Source organism: Heloderma suspectum, chromosome 5, assembly GCF_057233095.1.
Source record: "Heloderma suspectum isolate Gila_16-S chromosome 5, 16-S_ref, whole genome shotgun sequence".
NCBI lineage: Eukaryota > Metazoa > Chordata > Lepidosauria > Squamata > Helodermatidae > Heloderma > Heloderma suspectum.
In genome coordinates this window covers 232,469,215-232,495,156 of record NC_139462.1, presented here as the reverse complement: position 1 = coordinate 232,495,156, position 25,942 = coordinate 232,469,215, and the positions used below count along the sequence as shown (strand labels likewise).

The 25,942-nt window shown below is 53.8% G+C and overlaps 2 protein-coding genes across 4 annotated transcripts in view; one reads left to right on the top strand and one right to left on the bottom strand.

Moving 5' to 3' along the window:
- Positions 1–7,235, top strand: part of LOC146345319 (zinc finger protein 212-like) — a 15,748-nt gene extending 8,513 nt beyond the window's left edge. Inside the window, exon 6 of the mRNA XM_084860057.1 lies at positions 427–7,235. Within this exon, the coding sequence (XP_084716183.1) occupies positions 427–1,718 (1,292 nt within the window). The 3' untranslated portion in view covers positions 1,719–7,235. The remainder of the gene's footprint in view (positions 1–426) is intronic.
- LOC146345318 (zinc finger protein 783-like) lies at positions 7,106–25,942 on the bottom strand. Of its 3 annotated transcripts, none has more exons than XM_084860059.1 (6): positions 24,629–24,770; positions 20,880–21,272; positions 17,354–17,477; positions 15,406–15,519; positions 12,856–12,990; positions 7,106–9,439 (listed from the first exon to the last, which is right to left on the bottom strand). In XM_084860059.1, exons 1-6 carry the CDS (start codon positions 24,758–24,760, stop codon positions 8,412–8,414), a joined length of 1,926 nt encoding a protein of 641 aa, XP_084716185.1. In that variant the 5' UTR covers positions 24,761–24,770; the 3' UTR covers positions 7,106–8,411. The 3 variants fall into 3 exon arrangements, with proteins under 3 accessions (XP_084716185.1, XP_084716186.1, XP_084716187.1); XM_084860060.1 differs by lacking the exon at positions 24,629–24,770 and adding an exon at positions 25,771–25,942 and having other exon boundaries at positions 8,113–9,439; XM_084860061.1 differs by lacking the exon at positions 24,629–24,770 and adding an exon at positions 24,839–25,079 and having other exon boundaries at positions 8,113–9,439.

The window sequence follows — 25,942 nt, the reverse complement described above, 5'->3', positions numbered from 1 at the left end:
TTGAGAGGGAGGGAACACATTTTCACCTGAATTCCTCCATGCCTCATGGGATTCTGTCTCCAGCATGCCTCCCATGAGTTCAGAAGTACTCACATTTTTAAAAATCACAAAAAAAGTGCTTCTTAAAACAATTTAAAACTTTGTTGACCGATCTCTCAGGGACACTTCTCTTTGACTGTGCCTGAAGGCGCAATCCTATGCCTGTTTAGACGGAAAACAGTCCTACAGCTCCTGTCACCCCTAACCAGCCATTGGCTGGAACTTTTTGGCCTCTCTCCAGAATACCCATGATATTTCTGTTACAAAAGGGCTCTTCTGTCCAGCGCCTGCAAGTAGGACTCAGGGGGTTGCTGGGAGGTTGGACTTCCACCTCCTGGGTCCCTTCCAGCAGATGGCGCTAATGGTTGTTGGTTCCCTTTCTACCAGATGATGGCGCGATGATCAAGAGCGAGGAGCAGAGCCTCCGGGGAGCCCCCCACCCCGCCTTGCCTGGCATCCCCAGCGAGGATGTCTTCCACGTACCAAAGCCGGATCCCCAGGGACAGCCAGCCCCCAATCATGCCCAGAGGCCGGCGGAGGCTACCCTGAGTGAGAGAGGCTGCCGGGAACTGGAGGCCAGCCAGCCGGAGGCCTGCCTCCGAGGGGAGCCCTTCCGGTGCCCGAAGTGCCGGGAGGGCTTTGCGTGTGAGCAGCAGCTTGCCCTGCATCAGAGCATGCACGTGGCGGAGGAGGCGTATGGGGCGGTCGTCGGGCCCGCAGCTGAGCCCAGCGGCCAGCAGGCCTCGGATCCCCAGCTGTGCGCCGACTACAAGGGCAGCTTTGGCGACCCGGCGTCTGCTCAGGCGGCGGGGAGGCCCCACGCCTGCTCCCTCTGCCCCAAGCGTTTCCGGCTCAAGACCAGCCTGCTGATCCACCAGAAGACCCACGCGGTCGGGAAGGGCGAGAGCGCCTTCGTGTGCCCGGAGTGCGGCTGCGGCTTCAGCCACCAGGGGCAGCTAACCCGGCACCAGGCCACCCATGCCGACCGGCCCCACCAGTGCCCTGAGTGCCGCAAGGCCTTCAACCGCAAGTCCAGCCTGGTGGTCCACCAGAAGACCCACCGGGAGCGGCCCCGGCCCTTCCGGTGCCCACAGTGCGGCAAGACCTTCATCCGCAAGCAGCACCTGGACGACCACACCCGGACCCACACCGGCGAGAAGCCCTACCAGTGCCCCGAGTGCGAGAAGCGCTTTGCCGAGAAGTCCAAGCTGACCAACCACTACCGCATCCACACCGGCGAGCGGCCGTACCGCTGCGGGCAGTGCGACAAGCGCTTCGTTCGGGCGCACCACCTCGTCAAGCACCAGAGCAGCGTCCACCAGGCCGGGGCCAAGCTCTACACCTGCCGGGAGTGCGGGCAGAGCTTCAGCCACGCCCAGGCCTTCGTCAGCCACCAGGCCAGCCATGCCAACGGCGAGCGGCGCCACCGCTGCACCGAGTGCCTCAAGACCTTTGCCCGCAGGAAGTACTTGCTGGAGCACCAGCGGATGCACACAGGGGAGAACCCCTACTCATGCCTGCACTGCGGCAAGCGCTTCCGCTACAAGCAGTCGCTCAAGCAGCACCTGCGCATGCACGGAGACCTGCAGCCGGCGCCCAGCGCGGAGCAGGCCCTCGAGCTCAGCAGCACATCGGAGAAGCCGCCGCTCTTCCAGGCCAGCCCTCCCAACGGGACCTGAAGATGGGCCGCAAGCATGCAGCGCTCCTCAGCGACGAATCCCTTTTAAGACCTTGGTGCGAGCGCTTCCGGACTTGTGGCCAGGCTTCCATGGGGGGCAGCAGGGCTGGCTTGTCTGGCGGCGTTCTCCATTTTTTGCGGGGGGGGGGTGTATTTTTGCCAACCAAGACTGAATGTTTAGGTGGGTCAGAGTCCTGAGTGCTCTGGATCTGCAATCCATCTTTTTTTAGTATTTCATTAGCCATCAGCATCCAGAACTTCGGCCGCCAGTGGCGTGCGCAAACAACTGTTGAGCTGTCTCAACGTTCAGTCTCAGGTGCCAGAACACGAGTCCGCAGCAGACGGGAAAAAAGCCTAAGCAGCGTTTGGGTGGGCCGACCCTGTGGGCCACCTCATAGTGTCTGAACTGTGGGGTGGGCGGCATTGAATGAAGGAACGTTTGGGTTGGGGGGAATGATGGCAGGCCACGCTCGAAGGCCTCACAGCTTTCTCTGCCTTAGCCAGGCAGTTGCGTGGCCGCAGGAGGGTCCGTCTCCTTCCCCCTGCCTGTCCGTCAGCGAGGATGCCTGCCCCGTCCCCTTGGAGAGGTCGCGCGCTCTCAGTCTAACCTGCCATACAAGTTTGTTATGAGGATGACATGAGAGCATCGTAAAGCACTTTGTATATGGGAAGCGCTGTGGAAATTATTTTTAAAACAAACTTTTAAAGGGAACGCAACAGGGGCAGTCTACGTCCACACAGGAGAGGATGCACATGAGAGCCCGAACCCAATAAGAGATCGGGTTAGAGGGGAGCCTTCTGACCGGCCTCCGGCAACATCCAGCATGACATTAACAGCAGGCATATGCAGCTTTTCCTTACTGGGCTTGGATTCGCACTGGGAAACCAGCGGGGGAGGGCTGTAGCTCAGCGATAAGAGCCCCCGCTTTGCCCGCAGGAGGCCCCAGGCTCAATCCAGACATCTCCAGAGAGAGTTGAAAAGGCTCCTGCCTCAAAGCTGGAGAGCCTTGCTGCCAGCCAGTGTCAATAATATTGGGCTAGACGGAGCCAGGGTCTGACTCGGCACGAGGCAGCTTCCTATGGCTGCACTGCGGCTGTTCCAAAGAAGGGGCCGACTCCATGCAGTTGTTTTACCACAAACACTTTTCACTTTTCCACCGAGAGGCAGGGGGCCGTTTCAGAGGGAGGTCAGCACCTGGGACCTCTGTTCGGCAGTCAGCACACGGGAACTGCCTTTCACCTTCGTTCTTCCTGGATCTTGGTGAGATTGCCCCAGGATCCCATCCTGCCTGGGTTGTGCTGTGCCAAAAAGCTACAATCCAACTGGCCTTTCCCCCAGGATTTGGGTGTGTTTCCCTCTTGTTTAATATGGGCTTTTGCACAATTTCTGATAGGTCAAGCTTTTTACCCTTGATTTGTACCCTTATATACGAGACAATGGCACAGCCAGCGTTTGTCTACTTTGACCTCTGCCTATTAGCTGGTTCTATGAAATCGCCTCTTTGGGTTTTGAGATTTCCCTCTAGTCTGTCTGCTCACCCATCAGCAAGAGCCTGCCTTTTGCCATGCCCAGTTCACAACGAGGAGGCTGTTGCCCAGTTCTTCCCAGCCCCGGCGCAGTCCTAGCAAAACGAAAGGAAGAGGATTCCTTGGGAGATTTGCAGAAGGCCAAAGAAGAAACCAAAGATAGAATGAAGCTACCATCGTAGATAAGAAGGTTCTGGCTGAGGTTTTTCCAGGGACCCAAATGCCCTGGCAGGCGATTGGGCTCTCAGTCCTCAGCACAGACTGCACTGCATCAGAAGCAGCACACAGCGTCCCGGAGGCTGACCTAGGACTTTCCTTCAGCAGCGTGAGCTGCAGAAATTGCAGCCACACCTTTTAGCTTTTAAAAAAACCCAAAACAATGGGGGGCATTAAAGATTTTGTATCCTTCCTTTGGATCATTCATCTATAGCTTGTGTGTGCATTTCAAGGTGAAAGGCCATGGGATCCCACCTTTAAACATGATGTTTGAAAACGGGGGGATCCACTGCCCTTTTTAATAGGGAGGGGAGGGGAAGGACCATGCTGGCTGGGGATTATGGGAGCTATAGTCCAACACATCACCAAGGCTGGGGAAGGCTGTCCTATACATACCATCCTTTTTAGGATGTGAAGGATAGCAACAGGGAGGGTCGGTAATATGGTTACGTGAGGAAATGGTTCACAGGACTGTGAAGAGGAAGGCTAGATGAGTTATTTTGAGGGCCCTGGTAGTCCAGCACTTCCCAAACAACGTTGCGTATAGAAGATGCCACAGACGTGTCGGTTTAAAGCCAGGGGCAGGCGACTTGTGGCCCTCCAGATGTTTCGGCCTACAACTCCCAGCATTCCTCATCACTGGCTATGCTGGCCAGGGTTGATGGGAGCTGTAGGCCAAAGCATCTGGAGGGCCACAAGTTGCCCGCCCATTTCACACGGTCCTGCTTTCCTCGCCATCACCCCCCCCCCACACCCAGGCAGCTTTCCCTAACCTTGGGTCCTCCAGATGTGTTGGCCTGCAGCTCCCATTATGCCCAGCCAGCTATTCTGCACCTACCCAGTTCCCATAACATGGAAGGAAAATGCAAATCTAGGGCATCATTTGCCCATCTTGCACAAAGCAGATGCTTGTATTTGTAAAATTAATGCATCTGATGGTATGTCCCTCACAGAAAATGCACACAATGGGAAACCAGGATTTTCGATGACTGCAAAAATTCCACAACTCGAAGGTCAGAAGTACCTTGTAAGGAAGGCTTGGCAAATGTCATGAATTCTACAATTCTGGTGTCAAACTTCACATTCAAATGCCACAGTTTGGTTTCTGGGACTCTACACTGCAAATTGAAAGCAGTAACAATACAGAGTCCTTGGCTAAGAATCAGTGCACCTCTTCCTCTCAAAAGCTTAATCTAGGTCACAGCCACAGGTCTTAGCTCCGGAAACCCCCTTCAGTATCTGACCTGATGCCTGGAATTGCTATGGGGAATGCCTTGCCTGAGCATGTGCAGAGTGCTTTTCACACACTGTGGTGCAAACACAACGTTCCCCTGGGGGGGTTGAGAAAGGGCTATCAAAGGTGTATATGTGGGTTTGAACCCCAGCACCTCTTTAGAAACTAATCACAATACGGTGGTGTTTGATTTAAAGCAACATGAGCTGGAATCTCAGATCTTCCAGAAATATCCTGCTGGAACAGGGAAATCTTTGTATAGTGCCTGCAAACCCACCCACCTCTCTTTGCAATGGAGAAAGTTTGCTCTTTTAGCTTTTGGATGGATCAGACGGCACTCCCTGAGTTCCTGCCTGTTACACAAGGCAGAGGAGTCCTACCAAGCCCACACAGGGGAACCTACTATTGACTGCCAATTTCCCTAAGCATGTTAGATTGCTGCCTCAGAGTTCTTGTCCTTTAAGCTCCCTCCTATGGAAAGACTGGATTGTCAGCAGCCAGAGATGGTCTCTGCAGATCTGTTCAAAGGCCAGCAGGGGGCGCATGTGCCTCTGATCCCAGGCTGGGCTGGGGAAGAGGGGAAAGGCTCCAGCGGCACACCCACCCTGACCTTCCAGAAAGCCCCAGCCTTGGCACAGACTTCTAGAACCAGACTGACACAGGCGGCCCAACCTCTGGGTTCCCCAATTGCAGATCACAAGCTGAATATGAGGCTACAATGTGATGTGGCTGCAAAAAAGGCAAATGCTCTTTTGGGCTGCATTCATAGAAGCATCACTTCCAAATCCCGGGAAGTCCTAGTCCCCTCTACCCAGCACTGGTTAGGCCTCAACTGGAGTACTGTGTCTAGCTGGATGCAGACAAGCTGGAGAGGGTTCAGAGGAGGGCAACAAAGATGATCAGGGGACTGGAAACAAAGCCCCACGAGGCGAGACTGAAAGAACTGGGCATGTTTAACCTTGAGAAGACTGAGGGGAGACAGGATAGAGCTCTTCAAGTCCTTGAAAGGTGGTCACAGAGAGGAAGGCCAGGATCTCTCCTCGATCATCCCAAAGTGCAGGGCACAGAATAATGGGCTCAAGTTCCAGGAAGCCAGATTCTGGCTGAACATCAGGAAAAACTTCCTGACTGTGAGAGCAATACGACAATGGAACCAGTCCCCTAGGGTGGTGCTGGGCTCCCCCACACTGGAGGTATTCAAGACGAGGCTGGACAGCCATCTGCCAGGGATGCTCTGACTTGGATTCCTGCATTGAGCAGGGGGCTGGACTCGAGGGTCTTACAGGCCCCTTCCAACCCTACTGCTCTTATGATTCTATATGATTCTATGATTGTCTTAGATCCCTTCCCCCCTGCAGCCCCATAGAAAATAGTGCAGAAATCCAGGATTTGGGCATAGCAGGCAGCAGAAACAACGGGCACCTCCAAAGGCAGAAGGTGCATGCAGAAGGTCGTGAGGTCAGCCCTGCCATCTCCTGTTAAAAGAACTAGATTCTGCGGCTGCTTTTTTGCACACACGCATCACGTCGGTGGACAGCACTGCAGAAGAAGCTGTTTCCCAGCGTTTTAAACTGTCTTTTGCCATCGTCGTCTTTGGGCTTGGGAAAAGTTCCCCCGCTGATCTCCCCTGCCTGCCGTGCAGGAGCTGTGCTAGCTGACAGCCCCCAGGAGCATGCTGCCTCCGGGCCGGGCATACACTGAACGACGACACGTCATAGCTGCATTAAACAAAGGCTGAGCAGTCAGTTACAGAGGTGGTTGCTAGTGCTGTGCCAAAAATGTCTCCCGCATTTTTTCGACCGTTCTCATTCAATTTGATGGATGAGAAATTGCTTCCGAAAAGAAATTCAATACTGAAGAAATTTCGGAGAAAGTCTCAAGTGCTGGGTTTGGGTTTCTTGGGCTTACCTTACTTGGGAGGCGGCCGAGGAGTGAGCACAAGCGGCCTGTCTTTCACTGCACAATCATCTCTCTGGCAGCCTGTAGCCTCCTCGGCTCCATGCACTTCAGTCGAAGCCAAGTGGAAAGTGTCATGAGCCAATTCCTCTCACAGGGCTTTTTCAGATCAGGAAGCGCAGGCAGCCTGGGAGGCAGCTGTGATTAGGTCAGCTCAAAAACACTACCAAAGGAAATTCAACATGCATTATAGGCTGTCCTGAGAATGAGGCAGAACAATGGAAGGTCTTTTTATGGGGGAAGAAAACTTTCTGGAAATTGGAGGACAGATTTGGCAAAGCACTAACTCCACCTCATCCCTGGAGCTTGACACAGTGCTGCCCCCACCCCCCGCTTTCTGCACCATGGTGGATGTGAAATGGGGGCCAGTCTGCCAATGCAGTTGATGCTGTTGCAGCATGAAAAACCATAAAACCCTTACCAAAAACAAAAGAAGCTGTGCTACAAGCTCTGCCAATGGGGAGCCGAACCTGTGGGAAAATGCTGAGAATTTCTCCTTCCCCTGGAGAAATTCGGTGAAGTTACCTCCCAAATTTCTCTGCCCACAAATAAGGTGGAGAATTTTGAGAGGCCATCTACACACAGCTCTAGTTTTTACTCAAAGCAAAGAAGCTTTTAGGGACTGTCCCCAAATGGACCACCAGAGAAGAAATTTCCTCCCAAATGGCCACAGAAATCTATTGGCAAAGGTCAGGGGTGTTGCATAGCTGCCTCTAGGAGATGTCCACAACCCCCTTGGCTACCGGAAGCCCTGTAAAGAGCCTCGGATGGCTCAGCTCACAGCCATCCAGCTGCCGTTGGCCCTCCACAGTTGTAGCTTGCCTCCCAACTGCTACCTAAGCAGATGAGCCGGAAGGGATCACGCTAAACTCCCTGGCAATGGCACAGATGTTGGGTCAGAACTGCCAAATGCACGCAATCCAGGAGTGAGGCCCAGCATGCTGTCTGGCTCTGCGAGGGGTCCAAGGGGCAGGCCCGGCCCACACTGGGTCATCCCACCAGATTTAGGCACGTGCAACTGGGCTGGCAAAAGCAAACTTCCCTGCCCCTGTCTCTTCCCCCGCCCCAAAGCAGCCCCCGCAGCTCTCCCAAAACACTACACAGAGGGTTTGGGGGCCCTGCTGAATGGGGCTGGCTGTGGTGAATCCCTGAAACTCAGGTGACGGCGACGCCTGTGAGCAGCGCTTCCTGCAGACTGGAGGAGTTCCCACATCCGCAGAAGGTAGGTTATGGCTCGAACCCAAGGCCCGGAGGCAGCTGGGCCTACACCCACACAGGAATACGGTGACTGGAACAGGACCACTCAGAGGTGTGGCATGGGGACCGCCACGAATGGGAAGGGCCAGGGGTTCAGCATGTCAAAGGTCCCAGGTTCAATCCTGGCCCTCTGCTGTTCTTAGAAGAGTCCTGGTTGGGAGGAGCTGGAAAGGCCTCCTTCTGCCTAAGACATAGGAAGCCGGGTGCCCCCCACATGGGGCACCCGCTTGGAGAAGGCTGGAGTAGGCAACAGAGGGAGCATGGATGTGATCCATTCCAGGGCAGCGTCCCATCACCCCCCCACCCTGCCGGCTCCAAAGAGGTGCCTTGCTCAAGGTCTGCCTGCGCACCATCAGGTTTATTTGCAACAGAAGTCAGCCGTAGCCCGGACCTGTCATCCCCGCTGGGGCAACGGGCGGGCTGTCCACATTCACTGGGCGTCCCGCAGCAACGTTTCCTGGGCTCAAGAACCGGGCCTGCTCACGGGCGCCGGGGGTCCCCCCATCACCCCACGTTCTCTATTTTCACCCACGGGAGCTGGCTGTCGGTGCGGGGCCCCTGCGGATCCGCAGCAGCGCCAGTGGCGTGGGTCCTCTGGTGCAGCGCAAGGCTCTGCTGGCAGCGGAAGCGCTTGCCACAGGCCGGGCACAGGAAGGGCCGCTCCCCGTCGGGGCTCTGCTGGTGCTCGGGCAGGGGCTCCCTCGGGGCGAAGCTCCGGGGGCGCTCGCCCGAGTGGACCAGCTGGTGCCGGAGCAGCCAGGAGCGGCAGACGAAGCGCTTGGGGCAGTCCTGGCACTGGTGCAGCCGCTCGCGCGCGTGGCTGCGCAGGTGCTCCAGGAAGCCGGCCTTCTGCGGGAAGCTCTCGCCGCAGCGGGCGCAGGAGTAGGCGCGCTCGCCAGCATGCGTGTTCTGGTGCGCCGTCAGGTTGGCCAGGCGGGTGAAGCTCTTGCGGCACTGGGCGCACTGGTAGGGCTTCTCACCGGTGTGGGTCCGCCGGTGCTCCACTAGGGTGGAGAGCCGGCTGAAGCGCTTCTCACACTCGGCGCAGGCGTAGGGCTTCTCCCCTGTGTGGGTCCGCTGGTGCTCCAGCAGAGTGGAGAGCCGGGTGAAGCGCTTGAGGCACGTGGCGCAGGCGTAGGGCTTCTCGCCCGTGTGCGTGCGGTAGTGCGTGGTCAGCGTCGACTGGTGCACAAAGGCCTTGCCACACTCCTGGCAAGCGTAGGGCCGCTCGCCCGTGTGGGAGCGCCTGTGCTGGGCAAAATGCTCCTTCCGGCCAAAGCGGCGGCCGCAGTCGGGGCAGAGGTACGGCTGCTCCAGTGAAACCCGCCGGGGAGGACGGGCGACCGCTTTGCTGCCTCTCTCCTGCATCGCGGGGCCGAATGGCTCAGGGAACCCCGAAGGCTGCGCTGGGCCCAGACTGCTGCAGCCACTCGCCTCCAAGTAAAAGTTCTCTTCGGACCTCTCCGCCAAGGTCCAGTGGGGCTCCAGCTCCCCAGAGCTTCTCGCCTTTGGGTTCGCCAGCCAGCTGTGAACTGCAAGCACAACAGGCATCACTTTTTGTAAAATCACACTGGAAGCATTGTCGGGACAGCTCAAAACGGTGCTTTTCCAGTGAAGCTATGGGGCAGTACCCCAGGAACGTCCTGTTTACATGACTGCTCCACTAAGCAAGTATCTAGCTCCTTTGGTTGTGAAAACAGACCTGAAGACAAGGGCGCCGCCTGGTCTCCAGAGGAGGATTTCTAGCAGCCAGGGGTGGCTGGCAGCGACTACATGGCTCAGCCCACTCCCACGGCAAGCTGAGCAAGCGGTGAAGCTGGGGTGTGTGTGGGGGGGAATGTCTTGGGCCAGCCCTGCCCGCATTTTAATTTTCATTATATCCCGCCCTTTGCCAACAAAGAGCCCCCACGGCGGCTCACAACACAAGTAACACATATAGGCACAATAAAATCAAGCGTTAAAAACACAGAACAGCGGAGCCACACCAAAACTATCCACAGCAGTGAGGAGAAAGCTAGAACAACCTGAGCACCTGGCCAAAGAAGAGTGTCTTTGCCTGAGGCTGCCTTCCCAAACCCGTCACCCTCCAGAGAGCTAGCTGGAGGGCCATGGGAGTTGCAGTCCATCCCATCTGGAGGGTGCCGACTTGGGGGAGGCTGACAAAAAGGGTAAAAGGCAGGCAGGCAACTGGACCTCCTGGGAAAGGGCGTTCCACAATTTTGGTGCCAGCGCAACCAGTAGCCACCGATGCACTGATCCATTGCACTTTTATTTGCTCTTTCCTAAGCCATTAATACTTGTGATATCGTGTGGCAACAAATTCCATAACCCTATAGTGCTGGGAGGCTTTCTTTTTGTCTGTCCCAAACCTTCTGGTCACTGTTTTATTGGAGGGTCACCTGGAGACAAAGGGAAACAGTTTATCCCACTCTCTCCACCTACGCATGATTTGATGAACTGTGTTCCCCGCAATTTGTCTGCCTTTTAAACTAGCCCGCTCCACTGTCTGAACCATAAAAAGCACAGTCTGCCACCCCGATCACCGCAAGGATATTGTAGAGCTGGAAAAGGTGGAGAAAAGGACAGCCAGAACAATCAGAGGGCTGGAGCAATTCCTCTTGCAAGGCAAGGTGACAGCATTTGGGGCTTTCTAGCTTAGAAAAAAGGGTGAGTACAGCGGGGGGACATAAGGTTTCTAAAATTATTCACGGTTGAGAAAGTGGATACAGAGATGTTTTTCTTCCTCTCTCATAATACTAGAACCCAGTGGGATCATCCCATGAAGCTGCTTGGTGGGAGATTCAGGACAGATCAGAGGAAGGACGTCTTCACACAGCACAGAGCTGAAGTGCAGAATTCACTTCCACAAGATGTCGTGATGGCCACCACTTTGGATGGTTTTAAAAGGGGATTGGACAAATTCATGGAGGAGAAGCCTGACAATGGCTACTAGTCCTGATGACTATAGGATATCTCCAGTATCAGAGGCAGGATGCCTATGTAACACCAGTTGCTGGGGAACATGGGCACAAGGGTGCTGCTGCACTCATGTCCTGTTTACGGGCTTCCCATTGGAGCATCTGGTTGACTACTGTGGGAACAGAATGCTGGACTAAACAGGACTTTGGTCAGTTCCAGCACGGCTCATTTTATGTTATCGGGATTCTATGGGTTGTCTTTTTGGGGTGGAATGCAATTTCTTCTTATTTAGGAACATAAGAGAAGACCAACATCCATGATTTGTCTTTTCTCTTTTATGGCTATTTGTGAAACTGCCACCAGATGGTGCTATTGCTGCAGCTGAATGCACTGTAAAAACTAGGCTCTGCTCAGAGTGTGCAGGGGGAAAATGGACAGACTGCTGCATGGTGAAACCACTCAGGAGAGGTGGGGTGGGAGGTTTCGGAAGCCTTCTGAACTGTAGCAAACAAATCACCCTGGTGGGCGTTTTGCTCCAGAGAAGTCACAAGGTCTGGCAGCCAACTTTGCCTGATCCTGGCCAGCACTCGACAGAGCACCAAGCAAAGCAAAGCTCCCAAGATCCACAGCCGGGCAATACCTTTACTAGGACCAATTAAAATGCCACAAAATAGTGAGCATGTTTTTGGGTTCTCCAGAACTCTTCATCAGGCAGCTGGGAGCGGCACATTTGCACTCCAGGGCTGCAACTTGTAATGATCTTGCTCTGGAATGCAAGGAGGAGTTTTGCAGCCATAGCTGCAGCAGCCTCTCAAGGCGCACCACAGACTGGAAAATGTGCCCAGGGCTCTTGGGACAACCAAGCCAGAAAGGAGGCTCCCCGTGGTTTGGAATATAAAACCTAGGAGTGACTCCCATCTGCCTCTTGCAAAAGAGACAGGTCCCTGCCCCAAGGAGAATACCATCCACAGTCCAAAAGTGGGGGAAATGACAGCGGAAGTGGGAGCAAGAGGAAAACACAAGCCGGGAGGGGAGGGGAGGGCCGGAGACGATCAACGTGAGCCGAAAGGGTTCGGCCAAAGGGAAAGGGGAGTTAAACAAAAGGGGACCGGGCGAGGTGAGCGATGGGGAGAACGCGGCTGGGGGAGAACAGGTTATTTGGTGCATGAATTAAGGGGTCACAATTACCTTGAGAAAAGGGGCCAACTGGGAAATGTGGGGGAGGGGGATGGAGCTCTTTGGGGTTCGAAGGGAAGGATGGGGTTCTTAGCGGAGCAGCAGTGGTTTGGGCTGCGGGGCTGGGGAACTGAGAAGGTGGTCGGCTGATGAGACTCAGAGGCTGTGGCAGCCTTCGCGAACCTGGGGCCCTCCAGATGTGTTGGGTGGCACCTCCCATCAGTCCCAGCCAACTGGCTGGGAATGATGGGAGTTGCCGTCCAACACATCTGGAGGGCCCCAGGTTCACGGAGGCTGTGCTATGTTACATCTGGGCTGGGACCAATGAGAGGGGTCCCAGCCAGAGATGCACGGAAATGAACAGCAAACAGTGGGAAAGGGGAATGTTTTAATTTTGGTTCTGGTCGTTATTAAAGAGGCTCTGCATCTCCGGGATAGGGGCACCAGAGCAGTGAGGAGGTGCATTGCCCTCTTGGAGTTGATGCCTCAGGCTGGAAAACCCCCATGCAAATCCACAAGGAATTCAGTTCCACCTGGGGGGTGAGGGGAAGCTTCTTTCTCGCCCTCAATGCGTCCTTACAGTTCTCACCATCAAGACCCACAAAGAAATTAAAGTGCTGGAGATGGCTGGTCTGAACTTGCCCTTCCAGCAACCTCCCTCTCTACTGGATTTGGGGGACTGTGCATCCAGGCCACAGAGCCAGAGCAGGCAATGCCCTCCAGCCATGAAGTGGGCACCTGCTGCGATGCTAATGCAGGGCTCATTCACCTCCCTGAAGAACCGCTCTCCCTTCCCTGGCTTTCAGATTAAACAGGGGAGCCATTCAAATGCCTTTTGAAGCGGGTCACTCACCTGGGTCTGCTTTTCCTCCAGGGTCCCTTCGGCTCCCGTCTTCCCCCTCCCCGTCTTCCTCCATCCCCTCTTCAGCCAAGGGGTCCTGCTCTTGCTTGATCTGCGAGGCCATTTCGAAGGTAGAAGCAGTAGAGCCTGCAAGCCAAGGAAGGAGTAGAATTCAGGGTTTTCTTCCTCCCCTTTCTTAAAAAAAATAAACTGGGATGTGCTCTTTGGAGACAAAATGCTTGATCGTCAAAGATGGTAGTGGAACAGTGGGCAGGGATGGCCGACAGATGCCGTTTGGAGGTCTAAAGCACAAACCCCAAACAGCATAGGAAAAGCTCTGCCTTTACTCCAGGACATTGCAGAGGGCCCACAACTCGGTAGGTGCTTGTCATGTGGAAGGTCCCGCATTCAGCCCCCAGCCTTCCCATTTTAAAAGGATCTCAGGTAATGGGATGACCTTTGTGGACTGCCTGGAGCAGTGATGCTACTCAGAGTAGACAAGACTGTAGACAAGCTAAGCAGCAAATCATCTGGCAGCTTCCCCCATCGCTGGTAAAATTATAGTAAGCTAAATAAATTGACAGTTTGCGGTCATTTAATTGCACCCCCAAATCTGCCCCTGAACGCGAGCTGCCTCATCCTGCCTTGACGGGGGAAGATTTAAGCCACACCAGGGGGACCAAATGTTGATGACAGGAAGCTGCCAGACGATTTGCTGCTTAGTTTGTCTACAGTGTTATCTGCTCTGAGTAGCATCACTGCTCCGGGCAGTCCACAAAGGTAATCCCCATCCCCTGTTACCTGAGATCCTTTTACAATGGGAATGCTGGGGGCTGAACACAGGACCTTCCGCATGACAAGCACCTACCGAGTTGCAGGCACTCCGCAATGTCCTGGAATAAAGGCAGAACTTTTCCTTTTTTAATGAGAACAACACGGCCTCCTTATGGCAGCCTCCCCCAACCTGGGGCCTTCCATATGTTTTGGACTACAACTCCCATAATCCCCCAGCGAGCCTTACAGCATCAGCCTTACAGCATCAGCACATCAGCTACTGAGACTCTTGCAATGAAGCAATTCAGGTGACGGAGCCCTAAAACTCATGGGCCCTTGCGGCAGAAGCCACTCTCGGCTTGGGTCTCCTGTCCTGAGATGCTGCCAGCTCCAAGTCACTTGCCTTGGTCCGGCCCGCAAGGTGCTGGCTATATGATGAGGCCAACTGCTCCTGCTCTCAACGCCTGGACAATGTTCATTGTTTGTGAAACATTTTTCACCCTCGTCTTCTGCCAGAAAAGACTCCCGGAGCAGCTAACGTGAGAGAGCAACCACCAAGATAACCCCTGCCCTCAAGCTTACACTCTAGGAGACAAGACCAAGGGTCTTGTGGCCCATTAAAGACTAACAAATTTATTCTGGCATAACTTGTAGTGGACTTACAGGGCCATGGCTCAGTGGTGGAGCCCCTGCTTTGCATGCAAAGGATCCCAGGTTCAATCCCTGACATCTCCAGGTAGGGCTGGAAAAAGCCCTGCCTGAAACCCTGGAGAGCTGCTGCTGCCAGTCAGTGTCAACAGTACTGGGCTAGATGGACCCAGGGTCTGACTTAGTATACGGCAGCTTCCGACGTTCCGATGTTCCACTGTATCAGATGCATAGTCCAAGGGCAGGCAGCAGGTAGATCTCCAGATATTTGGACTTCAACTCTCAGAATCCCTGACCACTGGCCATGCTGGCACAGGCTTCTGGGAGTTGAAGTCCAAAACATCTGGAGACTTATCTTCTGCCCACCCCTGCTACAGCCCACAAAAGCTTATGCCAGAATTAGTCTTTAGGGTGCCACAAGATCCTTTGCTGTTTTTGCTGCAATAGACTCTTGATATCTAGAAGACAAGACACCAAAGGGAAAGGGGATGAGGAAAAAAGCAACAGAGTGTGCCCCCACCCCACCCCTGGCCTGGGAGTACACTCACAGATGTGGCCATCATGCTGTAAGAGGTCTCTCCATGCAACGCAACAAACAGCACTTAACGGTACAATCCTATGCATGTTGCATGTTAAGGTGCAATCCTGTGCATTCCCCGGCATGCTGGAAATTCTACGACTTTTTTATGTCTAAACATGCACAAGATGGTGCCCTTAGTTGCTTTTACTGCAACACAGTACTACAACTATCCTTCTGGTATTTAAATAATGTTTTCATTCTTTGTGTATTCATTTAATGATATTAATGAATCACTTACATTTTAAAAAATTCTAAGCAATGTACAAAAATATAGCATATGTTTATGTCATTTGTATCCTGCCCTCCAACTTGGTTTGGACTTCAACTTCCATCAGCCTCAACCAGCATGGCCAATAAAGGATGCTGGAAGTTGTAGCCTGGATGGCATAAGGCTGGGGAAAGCTGCCTTGACTACTCAATTTCACCCAAATCCAACAAGTAGGGTTGGGGGACCAGAGGACTCCAGTCAGGGAAACTACCCAAATGACCTTGCGAAGGAACAAAGCTACCTGGAGCAATGGCCAAAGCCACGCTTCTCTGCTTATGTGCCCAGTCCTCACCCATGCTGGGGTCTCCAGGACTCTCCCTTGCATTGGTGTCGTGTTCATCGTGGACGCACGGATCCTCCCCTCGTTCAATCCGGGAGAGAACATCTGGCTTGGAGATTGCATAGTCTGGGGTGCAGATGGGGGGATGTAAGAGAGAGAGAAAGAGAGAGCACAAAACTCAGTGTACAAGGTGTGTGTCTTTTTGGTGACCACAAAAAGATTGCCAACCAATAGGGTAAACAGAGTTGAGTCGCATTCACCTCATGACAAACTGCTCCAGTAACTGGGTGAAAGGTGTTCCAGGCCCTCTTTCAACTGCTTTTGGGCTTAGATTATATTGTTATTTTGTATGCATGTATTTTACCTAAAGGAATTTATACCCCACCTTTCAACAGGTTTTCAAGACAGCTTTTAAACGGTTAAAGTATGCATGCATGTATGACATCTCGATCATCCCGGAGTGCAGGACATGGAATAATGGGCTCAAGTGACAGGAAGCCAGATTCCGGCTGAACATCAGGAGAAACTTCCTGACTGTTAGAGCAATGCGACAATGGAACCAATTACCTGGGGAGGTGGGGGGCTCTCCCACACCGGAAGCCTTCAAGACGAGGCTGGACAGCCACCTGTCAGGGATGCTCTGACTTGGATTCCTGCACTGAGCAGGGGGTTGGACTCAGTGGCCTTGTGGGCCCCTTCCAGCCCTACTATTCTATGATTCTATGACACTTCTATATCCCCTGATAGCCGAAGCTCTCTGGGTGATTCAAAGGATAATGCACATTAAAGCAATGACATAAAATAAAAAACGAGAACATCGAAACACCACAATATAAAAGAGAAATATAAAAGCAGACAATTAAAAACAAACTCCAGGCAATATAAAAGCAACATACAGAAGATTATAGGCATCTAATTGGGGTTAGAAGAAACTACTGATGAGCTAACCATAATGTAATGGCCAGGCCCATAATGTGCATTCATCTACCAACCAGTGACCACTAAGAGGGCAGCCTTATGCATGTTTAGGCAGCCTTATGCATGGCTGGCTAGGGCATGCTGGGAGTTGTAGGCCTTTTTTCTGTCTAAACATGCATAGGATTGTGCCTTTAATCCATTTAAATGGCACTTGGAGAGACACACCCTAAACGAGGGACACTGAACCAATTTCAGCCCAAGGGCCATGTTCCATTTCGGAGAAGCCCTCTGGGGCCACACTCCCGGGGTGGGTGTGCCCAAAGGCACAAGGGAGCACAACCATGGGCACAAAGAGTGAGCCAAAAACACCAGCATGTTTTAGTTCAGAGCTTCTCTTAGCAATAATTATGCCTTATCCATCAAAGCATTCAGTGGCGTTTCGGGCAGCCCCTGCTTCCTTCACCCATGGGGGTGCTTCCCCTCACCCCAATTCTGTACCCAGCTCTCCTCTTGCCACACTGGCATTACACCCCAGCAGAAGGGGTCCATGCTGGAGGAACCCAGCACCGCGCTCTGGCAGCTTGCAGGCATCTCTGCCCCCAGCAAAGCTGCTGCTGTCATGCCTCTCCCCGCTCCTCAGGAAATCTCGGGAACGTTTAGTCCCGTGAGGCAGGATTTCATGCAGCACTCTCAGCCCTATCTCAGAACTATAGTTCTCAGAGTTCTTTGGGACGCGCACGAAAGGTTCAAAGGTTCAGCTCTGTAGATGATGTACTTCTGAGGCAGGCGCCACTGGCCTCCCTCAGCTGAAGGGGGATACTCAGAGGTATTTCCATGTCGCACATGTTGCATGCATACATGTAGCATGTCATGTAAGAGCCATGGGGAGGAATAACCAGACAATGGTGTTTACTTGATGTAAGCGTAACCCAGAAAAAGCCCTAAATTAACAGTTAATTCAAGCGCAAGCTGCAGCAGACGCAGGGCCCAGAGAGGGAGACAAGCATTGCCACAGTGGAGGAGGCCGAGAGAGATCCCTTACCAAGAGAGATCAAGTATTCGTAGTTCCCCTTCATGACGTTCTTGTACAGCTCCTTCTGCCAGTCCTCCAGCTTCTCCCACTCCTCCTGGGAGAAGGCAGTGCTGTCATCAAAGGTGGCTGGCACCTGGAATCCATCAGCCACAAAGATTTAGGGCCTGAAGCCATGCCGACAAACCTAGGGCCATACAGCCAATATGTGACACCAGCCATGTGGCTGAAGCAGCTTCCCCATTCTGCTCTTCAGCAGCGTTCCCCAACCGGGTGTCCTTCAGATGTGTGGACTACACCTCCCATTGCCCCAGCCAGCAAAGGCTATGGTGGTTGGGAGCAATGGGAACTGTAATCCAACACATCTGGAGGGCACCAGGTTGGGGAAAGCTGCTCTATGCCATGGGCGTACTGAGTACAGTGCCTCACTGGGCAGGCAGCAAGATGGACGAGGCCAGATTTTACCAGGGAGACCTGGGTTCAAATCCCCATTCAGCCCTGACGGCCAGCGGATGATGATGAATTTCATTTCTATATCGCCCAATAGCTGAAGCTCTCTGGGCCGTTCACAAAAATTACAACCCACATATACAAGAGAATAAGACACAGTGTAAAATGTTTAACATACAAAATTTAAAACAATCTAAACAGCTAAAAACAATTTCAATAAGATACTAGCCCTGATCAAGACCGCTGACGTAGGTGCGCCATCATATGCCATTAATGCCTGGGAGCAGAGGGTGGTCATAACCTGGCACCAAATAGATGACAGTGTTGCTGCCAGGCGGGCCTCAGTGGAGTGATTAATCCATAATCGGGGACCACCACTGAGAAGGCCCTCTCTCTGGGTGTCACCTTCCGCGCCTCCCTCAGAGGAGTCACACAGAAGAAGGCCTCAGATGTTGATCATAGTATCCAGGTAGGTTTACGTCAGGGGAGGCACTCCACCAGCTATTGTGGTCCCAAGCTGTGTAAGGTTTCATAGGTTAAAGCCAGCACCTTGAACTGGGCTCAGAAGCATAAAGGTACCCAATGCAAGTGGACCAGAGTTGGTGTTATGTGCTCAGAACTTCTGGTCCAATTATCTGGCTGCCGCATTTTGCACAAGCTTCAGCTTCCGAATAGTCTTGAACAAATGGCCTTGGGTCAGACACTCTCTCAGCCTAGCCTACCTCACAGGGTTGTTGTGAGGTTAGAGCATGGTGGGAGAGATATATGCTGCCTGGGTTAAAAATGTCATAACAATCTCCTGCATGTTCTTGCTCTATCACCTCTGGGTGTTTCTGGGGGCGCTGCGCAGCAGTGTGCAAAATTCCCACACTGTACGGAAACTGTTTCAGGCCCTCTCCTTGTGGATGGTTTAACATCTACATCAGCGTTCCCCAACCAGGTGCCCTCCAGAGGTGTGGGACTACAACTCCCATAGTCCCCCAGCCAGCTACGGAAGTTGTAGTTCCACACCTCTGGAGGGAACCAGGTTGAGGAAGGCTGAACTATATATGGGTTCAGGGCTAATCAACTCACTCAGCCCCAAAGGGCACATTAGAATGCCAGCCGCTCAGTTATTCTTTAAAATTCCAAGACCCTGAAAATGAAAATAAGTGTGTGGTTTTTATTATTATTTTTGTTTGCTTGTTGAAATGGAAACATGGTAACGAATGGGGTACCGCAGGGCTCAGTCCTGGGCCCAGTGCTCTTCAACATTTTTATGAATGACTTGGAGGAGGAGGTGCAGGGAATGCTGATCAAATTTGCAGATGACACAAAATTGGGCGGGATAGCTAATACTTTGGAAGACAGAAACAAAATTCAAAGTGATCTGGATAGACTGGAGCGCTGGACAGAAAACAACAGAATGACATTTCATAGGGAGAAATGCCAAGTTCTGCACCTAGGAAAAAGAAACCAAATGCATACTTACAAGATGGGGGATACGTGGCTCAACAACATGACAAGCGAGAAGGATCTTGGAATTGCTGTCCGTCACAAGCTGAATATGAGCCAACAATGTGATGTGGCTGCAAAAAAGGCAAATGCTCTTTTGGGCTGCATTAATAGAAGCATAGCTTCCAAATCCCGGGAAGTCCTAGTTCCCCTCTACTCAGCACTGGTTAGGCCTCATCTGGAGTACTGTGTCCAGTTCTGGGCACCACACTTTAAGAAGGATGCAGACAAACTGGAGAGGGTTCAGAGGAGGGCAACAAAGATGAACAGGGGACTGGAAACAAAGCCCTATGAGGAGACACTGAAAGAACTGGGCATGTTTGGCCTTGCAGGGGGCGCATGTGTATCTGATCCCAGGCTGGGCTGGGGAAGGGGGGAAAGGCTCCAGCGGCACACCCACCCTGACCTTCCAGAAAGCCCCAGCATTGGCATAGACTTCTAGAACCAGACTGACACAGGCTGCCCAACCTCTAGGTTCCCCAAGGATCTTGGAATTGCAGATCACAATCTGAATATGAGGCTACAATGTGATGTGGCTGCAAAAAAGGCAAATGCGATTTGGGGCTGCATTAATAGAAGCATAGCTTCCAAATCCCGGGAAATACTGGTTCCCCTCTACTCAGCACTGGTTAGGCCTCATCTGGAGTACTGTGTCCAGTTCTGGGCACCACATTTTAAGAAGGATGCAGACAAACTGGAGAGGGTTCAGAGGAGGGCAACAAAGATGATCGGGGGACTGGAAACAAAGCCCTATGAAGAGAGACTGAAAGAACTGGGCATGTTTAGCCTTGAGAAGAGAAGACTGAGGGGAGACAGGATAGCGCTCTTCAAGTCCTTGAAAGGTGGTCACAGAGAGGAAGGCCAGGATCTCTTCTCGATTGTCCCAAAGTGCAGGACACGGAATCATGGGCTCAAGTGACAGGAAGCCAGATTCCGGCTGAACATCAGGAAAAACGTCCTGACTGTTAGAGCAATATGACAATGGAACCAGTTACCCAGGGAGGCGGTGGGCTCTCCCACACTGGAGGCCTTCAAGACGAGGCTGGACAGCCACCTGTCAGGGATGCTCTGACTTGGATTCCTGCATTGAGCAGGGGGTTGGACTCGATGGTCTTGTAAGCCCCTGATGGTCTTGTAGGCCCCTTCCAACCCTACTCTTCTATGATTCTATACATATCAGTGTCTGCTGAAGACTTGGATGTTAAGGGAGGTGTGAAACAGGTTGAGGGAAGGTTTTGCTGCTTCATCACCTCCTATGTCCCCTTGAATGACAACTGTTACAGTGTGATCCTAAACCTGTCTACTCAGAAGTAATAAGGCTGCTTTGGGTTTCAGCCTTAATCATTTTTATATCATATTTAGTTGCAAAATCTTTTACAGGCTTTACATTGTTCACGCCTAAAAAACCTTCCTATAAGGGATGTTGCTATTATTCCCATTCTTCATGGCCATGCTGGTGGGAATGATGGGATTTGCAGTCCAACACATCTGGAGAGCACTGGTTTGGAGAAGGCTGATCTGTATGCACCGGAGTATTCCCAGAAAGCCACCCGCAAAGCGTCCTGCCACAGCCTTGCTATCATAGTACCCCTACCTTAGGGGCCTCTCCGTTGACCCCCGGGGGGAATCGCAGGATCCAGAAGTTCCGGTTCTTCAGCAGGTTCTCCATGTTCTCCAGCCTCCTCTGCAGCAGCCCGTACTCCTGGATCAGGGTCCCGAGGACAGTCCACTTGCTCTCCAGCTGGTTCCCAAACTCCAGTTCGGTCTTCTCGCATTCAAAGATCTTCTTCTCAGCTGTGCCGGTTCTCCCCTCCAGGCTCAGCAGCCGCGTGGCCAGTGAATCCACCTTGCTTTCCAGGGCTTGGATGGTGGCCACCAGAGTCCACATGGACACCTCCGCCATTTGCCCTGCCGGCCACTCCGGGACTACGGAGGATTGCAACGACGGCAGCGCCTGCGATTCAGCATCCCGTTCCTGAGCCTGGGCCTGTTTACAAGGACAAAAGGAAACCAGCACTGCAGGCCCAGCGTTCGGCTGCAGGAAGAACTCGAGAATACATCGCTACGTCACTGTAGTTTAAACATGCAGTATGCTTGAACTCTCACACTCTTACATATGGCAGTATCTGGTTTTAATGGTTCATTCTATTTTTAATGAACTGCTGGTTGGGACTGAGCCACTGCCACACATCAACGCGTAGAGCAGGGGGTGTGGGACCCCTGGCCTGTGGGCCAGATCCGGCCCTCTGGAGTGGTCCTGATGGCCACATCCCCTTTCCCCCGACATTTTGATGGTTTCCTGGCTTTTGCATGGTTTTGAAAGGTTGAAAAACATCTCCTAAGTCAGGGGTGAGCAGAAAGGAGATCTGCAGATATGTTGGACATCAACTCCCATTTACCCTCACCATTAGCCTGGCTGGCAGAGGCTTCTGGGAGCTGAAGTCCCAAACATCTGGAGATCTACCTTCTGCCCACACCTGTCCAAAGGCTTCGTTTCTGGCAGGGAGAGCAATCCTACGTCCCCTGGACAGCATCCCAGGAGATAGGATTGTTCAGTTTCCCAGCTATGAGCTTGTACACAGCGCTATGAGCTCGTAGCTGGGAAACCGTGCTCCCCCGCCCTTCCCCCGCCCCCTCGTAGCTGGGGCAGAGAGAACCACCCCACCACCGTCTCCAGGCTCATAACACGGAGCACGGAAGGGGGAAAATGAGGCGTTCCTGGGGACAGGGATGGGAGGAGAACACAGAAGCAGTTTTAGACAGCTTCCCATGTGGTCTCCAGCCCAATTTCCACCCCCCCCCCCAAGCTACACTTAGATGTGCAAAAACAGGCATCCTAGGCAAAGTGCAGGGCGCCTGCAGCACAGAGGGGCTGTGTCCTAAGAGTGTTAAGTTGAACTATGCTGGTATTCCCCGGCCCCCACTGCTTCTCTGAAATGGAATTTGGCCCTCAGGCTGAAAGAGGGTCCACCATCCTGATGTAGAGGTTGAACCTCAATGTCCACAGAGCAGGATGGATGGCGGCAGCTTTCAAATTCAGTGCCATTAGGCTGAATATCACGAAGCCCTTTCCTGATCTCTGCACTGCACACCTTCCCGGCAGCCCTCCCTTGGAAGGAATCACCAGGCCACCGCCGTATGAAGCCTAGCAGCCCTGTTGCTGGCAGACTGCGGCACCTTGGGGGCTGAGCTGTAAGCCAAGTTCAAATTTCACCTGAGCCCCAATTTGCGAAATGGCCTTTACAAAGCTACACTCCTTCCATCTCAGCCTGCACCTGCAACATGATCATCGTCGCTCCCTCTAATGCTGAACTCAGTTGGTGAGTGCCAACAGGTAGACATAATGGGCTACCAAGATACAAGAGGGAAGTATCAGCATGTTCTGGGGAACCCCAACGTTCACCAAAAAGTTCACCAAAGTTCACCAAAAAAAACTTTTTAAAAAAAGCCCTGAGGGGGTAATAATGTCCAGAACGAGGTCTAAGCATGTCCGGTAGCCATGGAATACTCTGTACCAGTTGGAAAAGAACATCACAAAAATGCAGGAGAGGGGAATTTAACAGAGGATCCTGAAGGAGATCTTGGCTAGCTAGAATCTGAACAGGACCACTCCTGTTAGAAGGTAAGGATACACTGCCATATTTTGTATAATAATATTTGGAAAATACCATGAGGTACCATGCAAAAGTATTTTACCCATGGGGCAATAATACTGGCATATCTTGTTGCAAGGAACTCTCTCTCATCCCTCTTCTCCATTAATTCCCTCCACAACCCACTTCCATGGTAAGGAGATGGCCAAGTCAGTTCCGGGGGTGGCCACCCACGTTCCTGGCCTTGAAACAGCAGCCTGACACACAAGAGATTTTCCTTGCATGGAACTAGGAGCAGGAAAGCTTCACCTTCTGAAACCTGCATCTCAGGGCCAAAACAGACATCACTTTAATTCTGTGTCCTTTAGCTACATCCTTTCCCCACTTTTACTCTAGAGTAGGTGCAGGGGCCCCAGTGGACTCTAGCATGGAGGTGGGGGGACATTTAAGATCTGGCCTGGGCCCTCTTCACCTACTCTAAAGTAAAAATGAGAAAAAGACCTAGCTGCCAGACACAGATTTAAAGTAATGTGTGTTACAGGCACAGCAGCAGAGCCAGTTAAATAGCTGGCAACCCCACCAAGTTCAAAGAATTAATGGCAAAGCTGGTAATCTTACTGAGTCACCTCCTAACGTATCACATGCCTCTGTGATATGCTAGGGGATTTGGGGGTACAATAGATTCACCACAGCCTGGCTGGGTAGGCAGAATGTATGGACCAACCCCCCTGCCAAAAGCCACACTACAGAACTTATGAAGCTGTGAATGTGACATATAGAATAATGTGCCCCTGACCATGTGCAGAGTGTCTCTCCCACCACCCCAACCCCCCAGAGCCAGGACAGAGGACGTCATTTCTAGGCAGGTTTGAGTTCCTGCATGTCTTGTGTTAGAAGTTAATCACTGGAAGGAAGCATGTTAAGGGATAACTCATCTACTTCATATGTAGTGTTGGTGATTCAGGTTCCAGAATAAATTTCTCCCAATGTAAAAGGAGTTTGCTTTTACACTGAGATCTCCAGAGGGGGGCTTTCTTTGTCTACCAATGCTGGGACAAGAGCATTCACTATGTGTCCACAAAAGAGATGACCTTCTCCGTATTGGCACCTTGATTTTGGAACGCTTGTTAGGAAGATACAACAGGTGTCGCTGATTCTTTCATTCCTTTTGGCACCAAATTCAAGCATTCCTGTTTGTCCGGGCATTTTGAGGAGAATTTTGAAAGTTTAAAAATTGTAAACATAAGCCAAGCTACCTCGACTTTAGATGCAATAATTGTTTTTTGCCTGTTGGTGTTATGGTACTTATGCCTCTGTTTGATTTTACTGTTATATTATATTGTTATCATTGTCTACACTCTGCCCCCGGATTGCATTTGGTGATGGAGGAATGGTATAGAAAATATCTGGGACGGGTGCCCGCTGCACTAGCCTTCCTGAAGCGAGTGCCCTCCGAATGTTTTGGACTACAACTCCCAGCATTCCTGACCACTGGCCATTCTGGCGGGGGCTGATGGGAGCTGAGGTCCCAAACCTATGGAGGGCAACAGGTTGGGGAAGGTTGCCCTGGACTATACACACAGAGGGGGTTGGGGGTGCCACAGGCGCGTGATGAGCTCCAGGCAAGAGCAAAACCCCCGTCTCCGGAGCCAGAGCGCTGCTGCGCAGCGAGTGAGATCGCCCTCCTTCCCGAGAGGCGCCGCTCCGCTCCGCTCCGCTCCGCGTCCATCCCCCCCCCCTTCCACAATACCCGCAGGGCAGCGTGCGCTGACGCAGGCTCAGGCGCCCCGGGGAGCTGGAGGCCGAAGAGGCGCACACCGCCTTCCAGGAACAGGCCCTCCAAGGGCGCCCGCTTGCGAAGCAGGCCCCGCTCCGGGCTCATTCCGCGAGAAGCCCCCGCCCCGCATCACGCAAGGCGCCCGCCCGCCCTTCCCGCCGTGCTCGAGCGGCGGGGCAGCACCTTGCGCAACGCAGAGCCTCGGCTGCCCGGGGAAGCCGCTGCCGGCCGGGGGCCAGCGCGTGCCCCCGCCGCCGCCGCGAGTCCGGAGCAGGGCGCCGAGGGCCGATCCAAGGTAGCTCAGCTCGCTCCCGTCCATGCCAGGCGCCTGCTCTCAGTAGGGCGCACACCGAGAGCTCTAGAAGCCCGGGGGCAAAGGCGCCGGGGCTGGGCAGCCGACGCGCGGCGCGGCTGCCCCCGGTCTGCCCGCCCCGCTGCCCCTCGCGGAGGCGCCGGCGCCGGCGCCGCTCCCCTCGCCTGGGCGGGCCATGGCGCGGCGGCCGGGCAGGAGCGCGCGCGGGGGCAGCGCTCGCCGGGAGCCGCCGCGGCTCGGAGCGCGCCGGGAAGCGGCGGCGCAGCCCGGCCGCCCGGGCGGGGAGAGCGCGCGGGGCGGCGCCGCCGCGCGCGGGAGGCGCCGGGCCTGCGGGGCGGGGCGGTCGCTGTCCGCGTCGCCCCCGCCAAGGCCTTCCCCGACCTGCTGCCCGCCAGTCGCACGACTCCCATCATCCCCAGCCAGCATGGCTGGGGGTGATGGGCGTTACCCTCCGACACCTCCGGCGGGCACCAGAGCCAGCCACGTTCCAGCTCGGTGGCGTCCCGGTTGGGAAGCGGGGGCGGGGGCCTGGCGCCTCAGCGGAGCGCCCCGGGGATGGGCCGACCGCCCGGGAGGGGCTGCAGCGGCGCCGCCGCCCCTTCTCGCGCCGCCCGGCGCTTCGCGGGGGGCCGCTCCTTTGGGGAGGGGGCGACCCCCCTCCCGGGGTGGCCCGACGGGCCCGGGCGTGCCGGCATCCGGGCATCCGCACCCCAGCAACCCGCCTCCCCGTCCCCGGGCTGGCAGGAGGTCCCCCGGGTGCCCTGCTGCTCGAGAGCCCCCGCAAGCGGCTCTCATGGTGCACCTGAAATGCGTGCTTGCTTCGGAGTCTTTGTGGGCGGCCGGGCTTCTCCAGGGCGGCTTGCGAGGCGTGAATCCTCTTTCCCCCCCCTCTCCCTCCCTCGCACACACACGTTCCACTCACTTGCATGGAGGAGGGAAAAGAGGCTGCAGTTGGAGAAAGCCTTGAGAAGGAA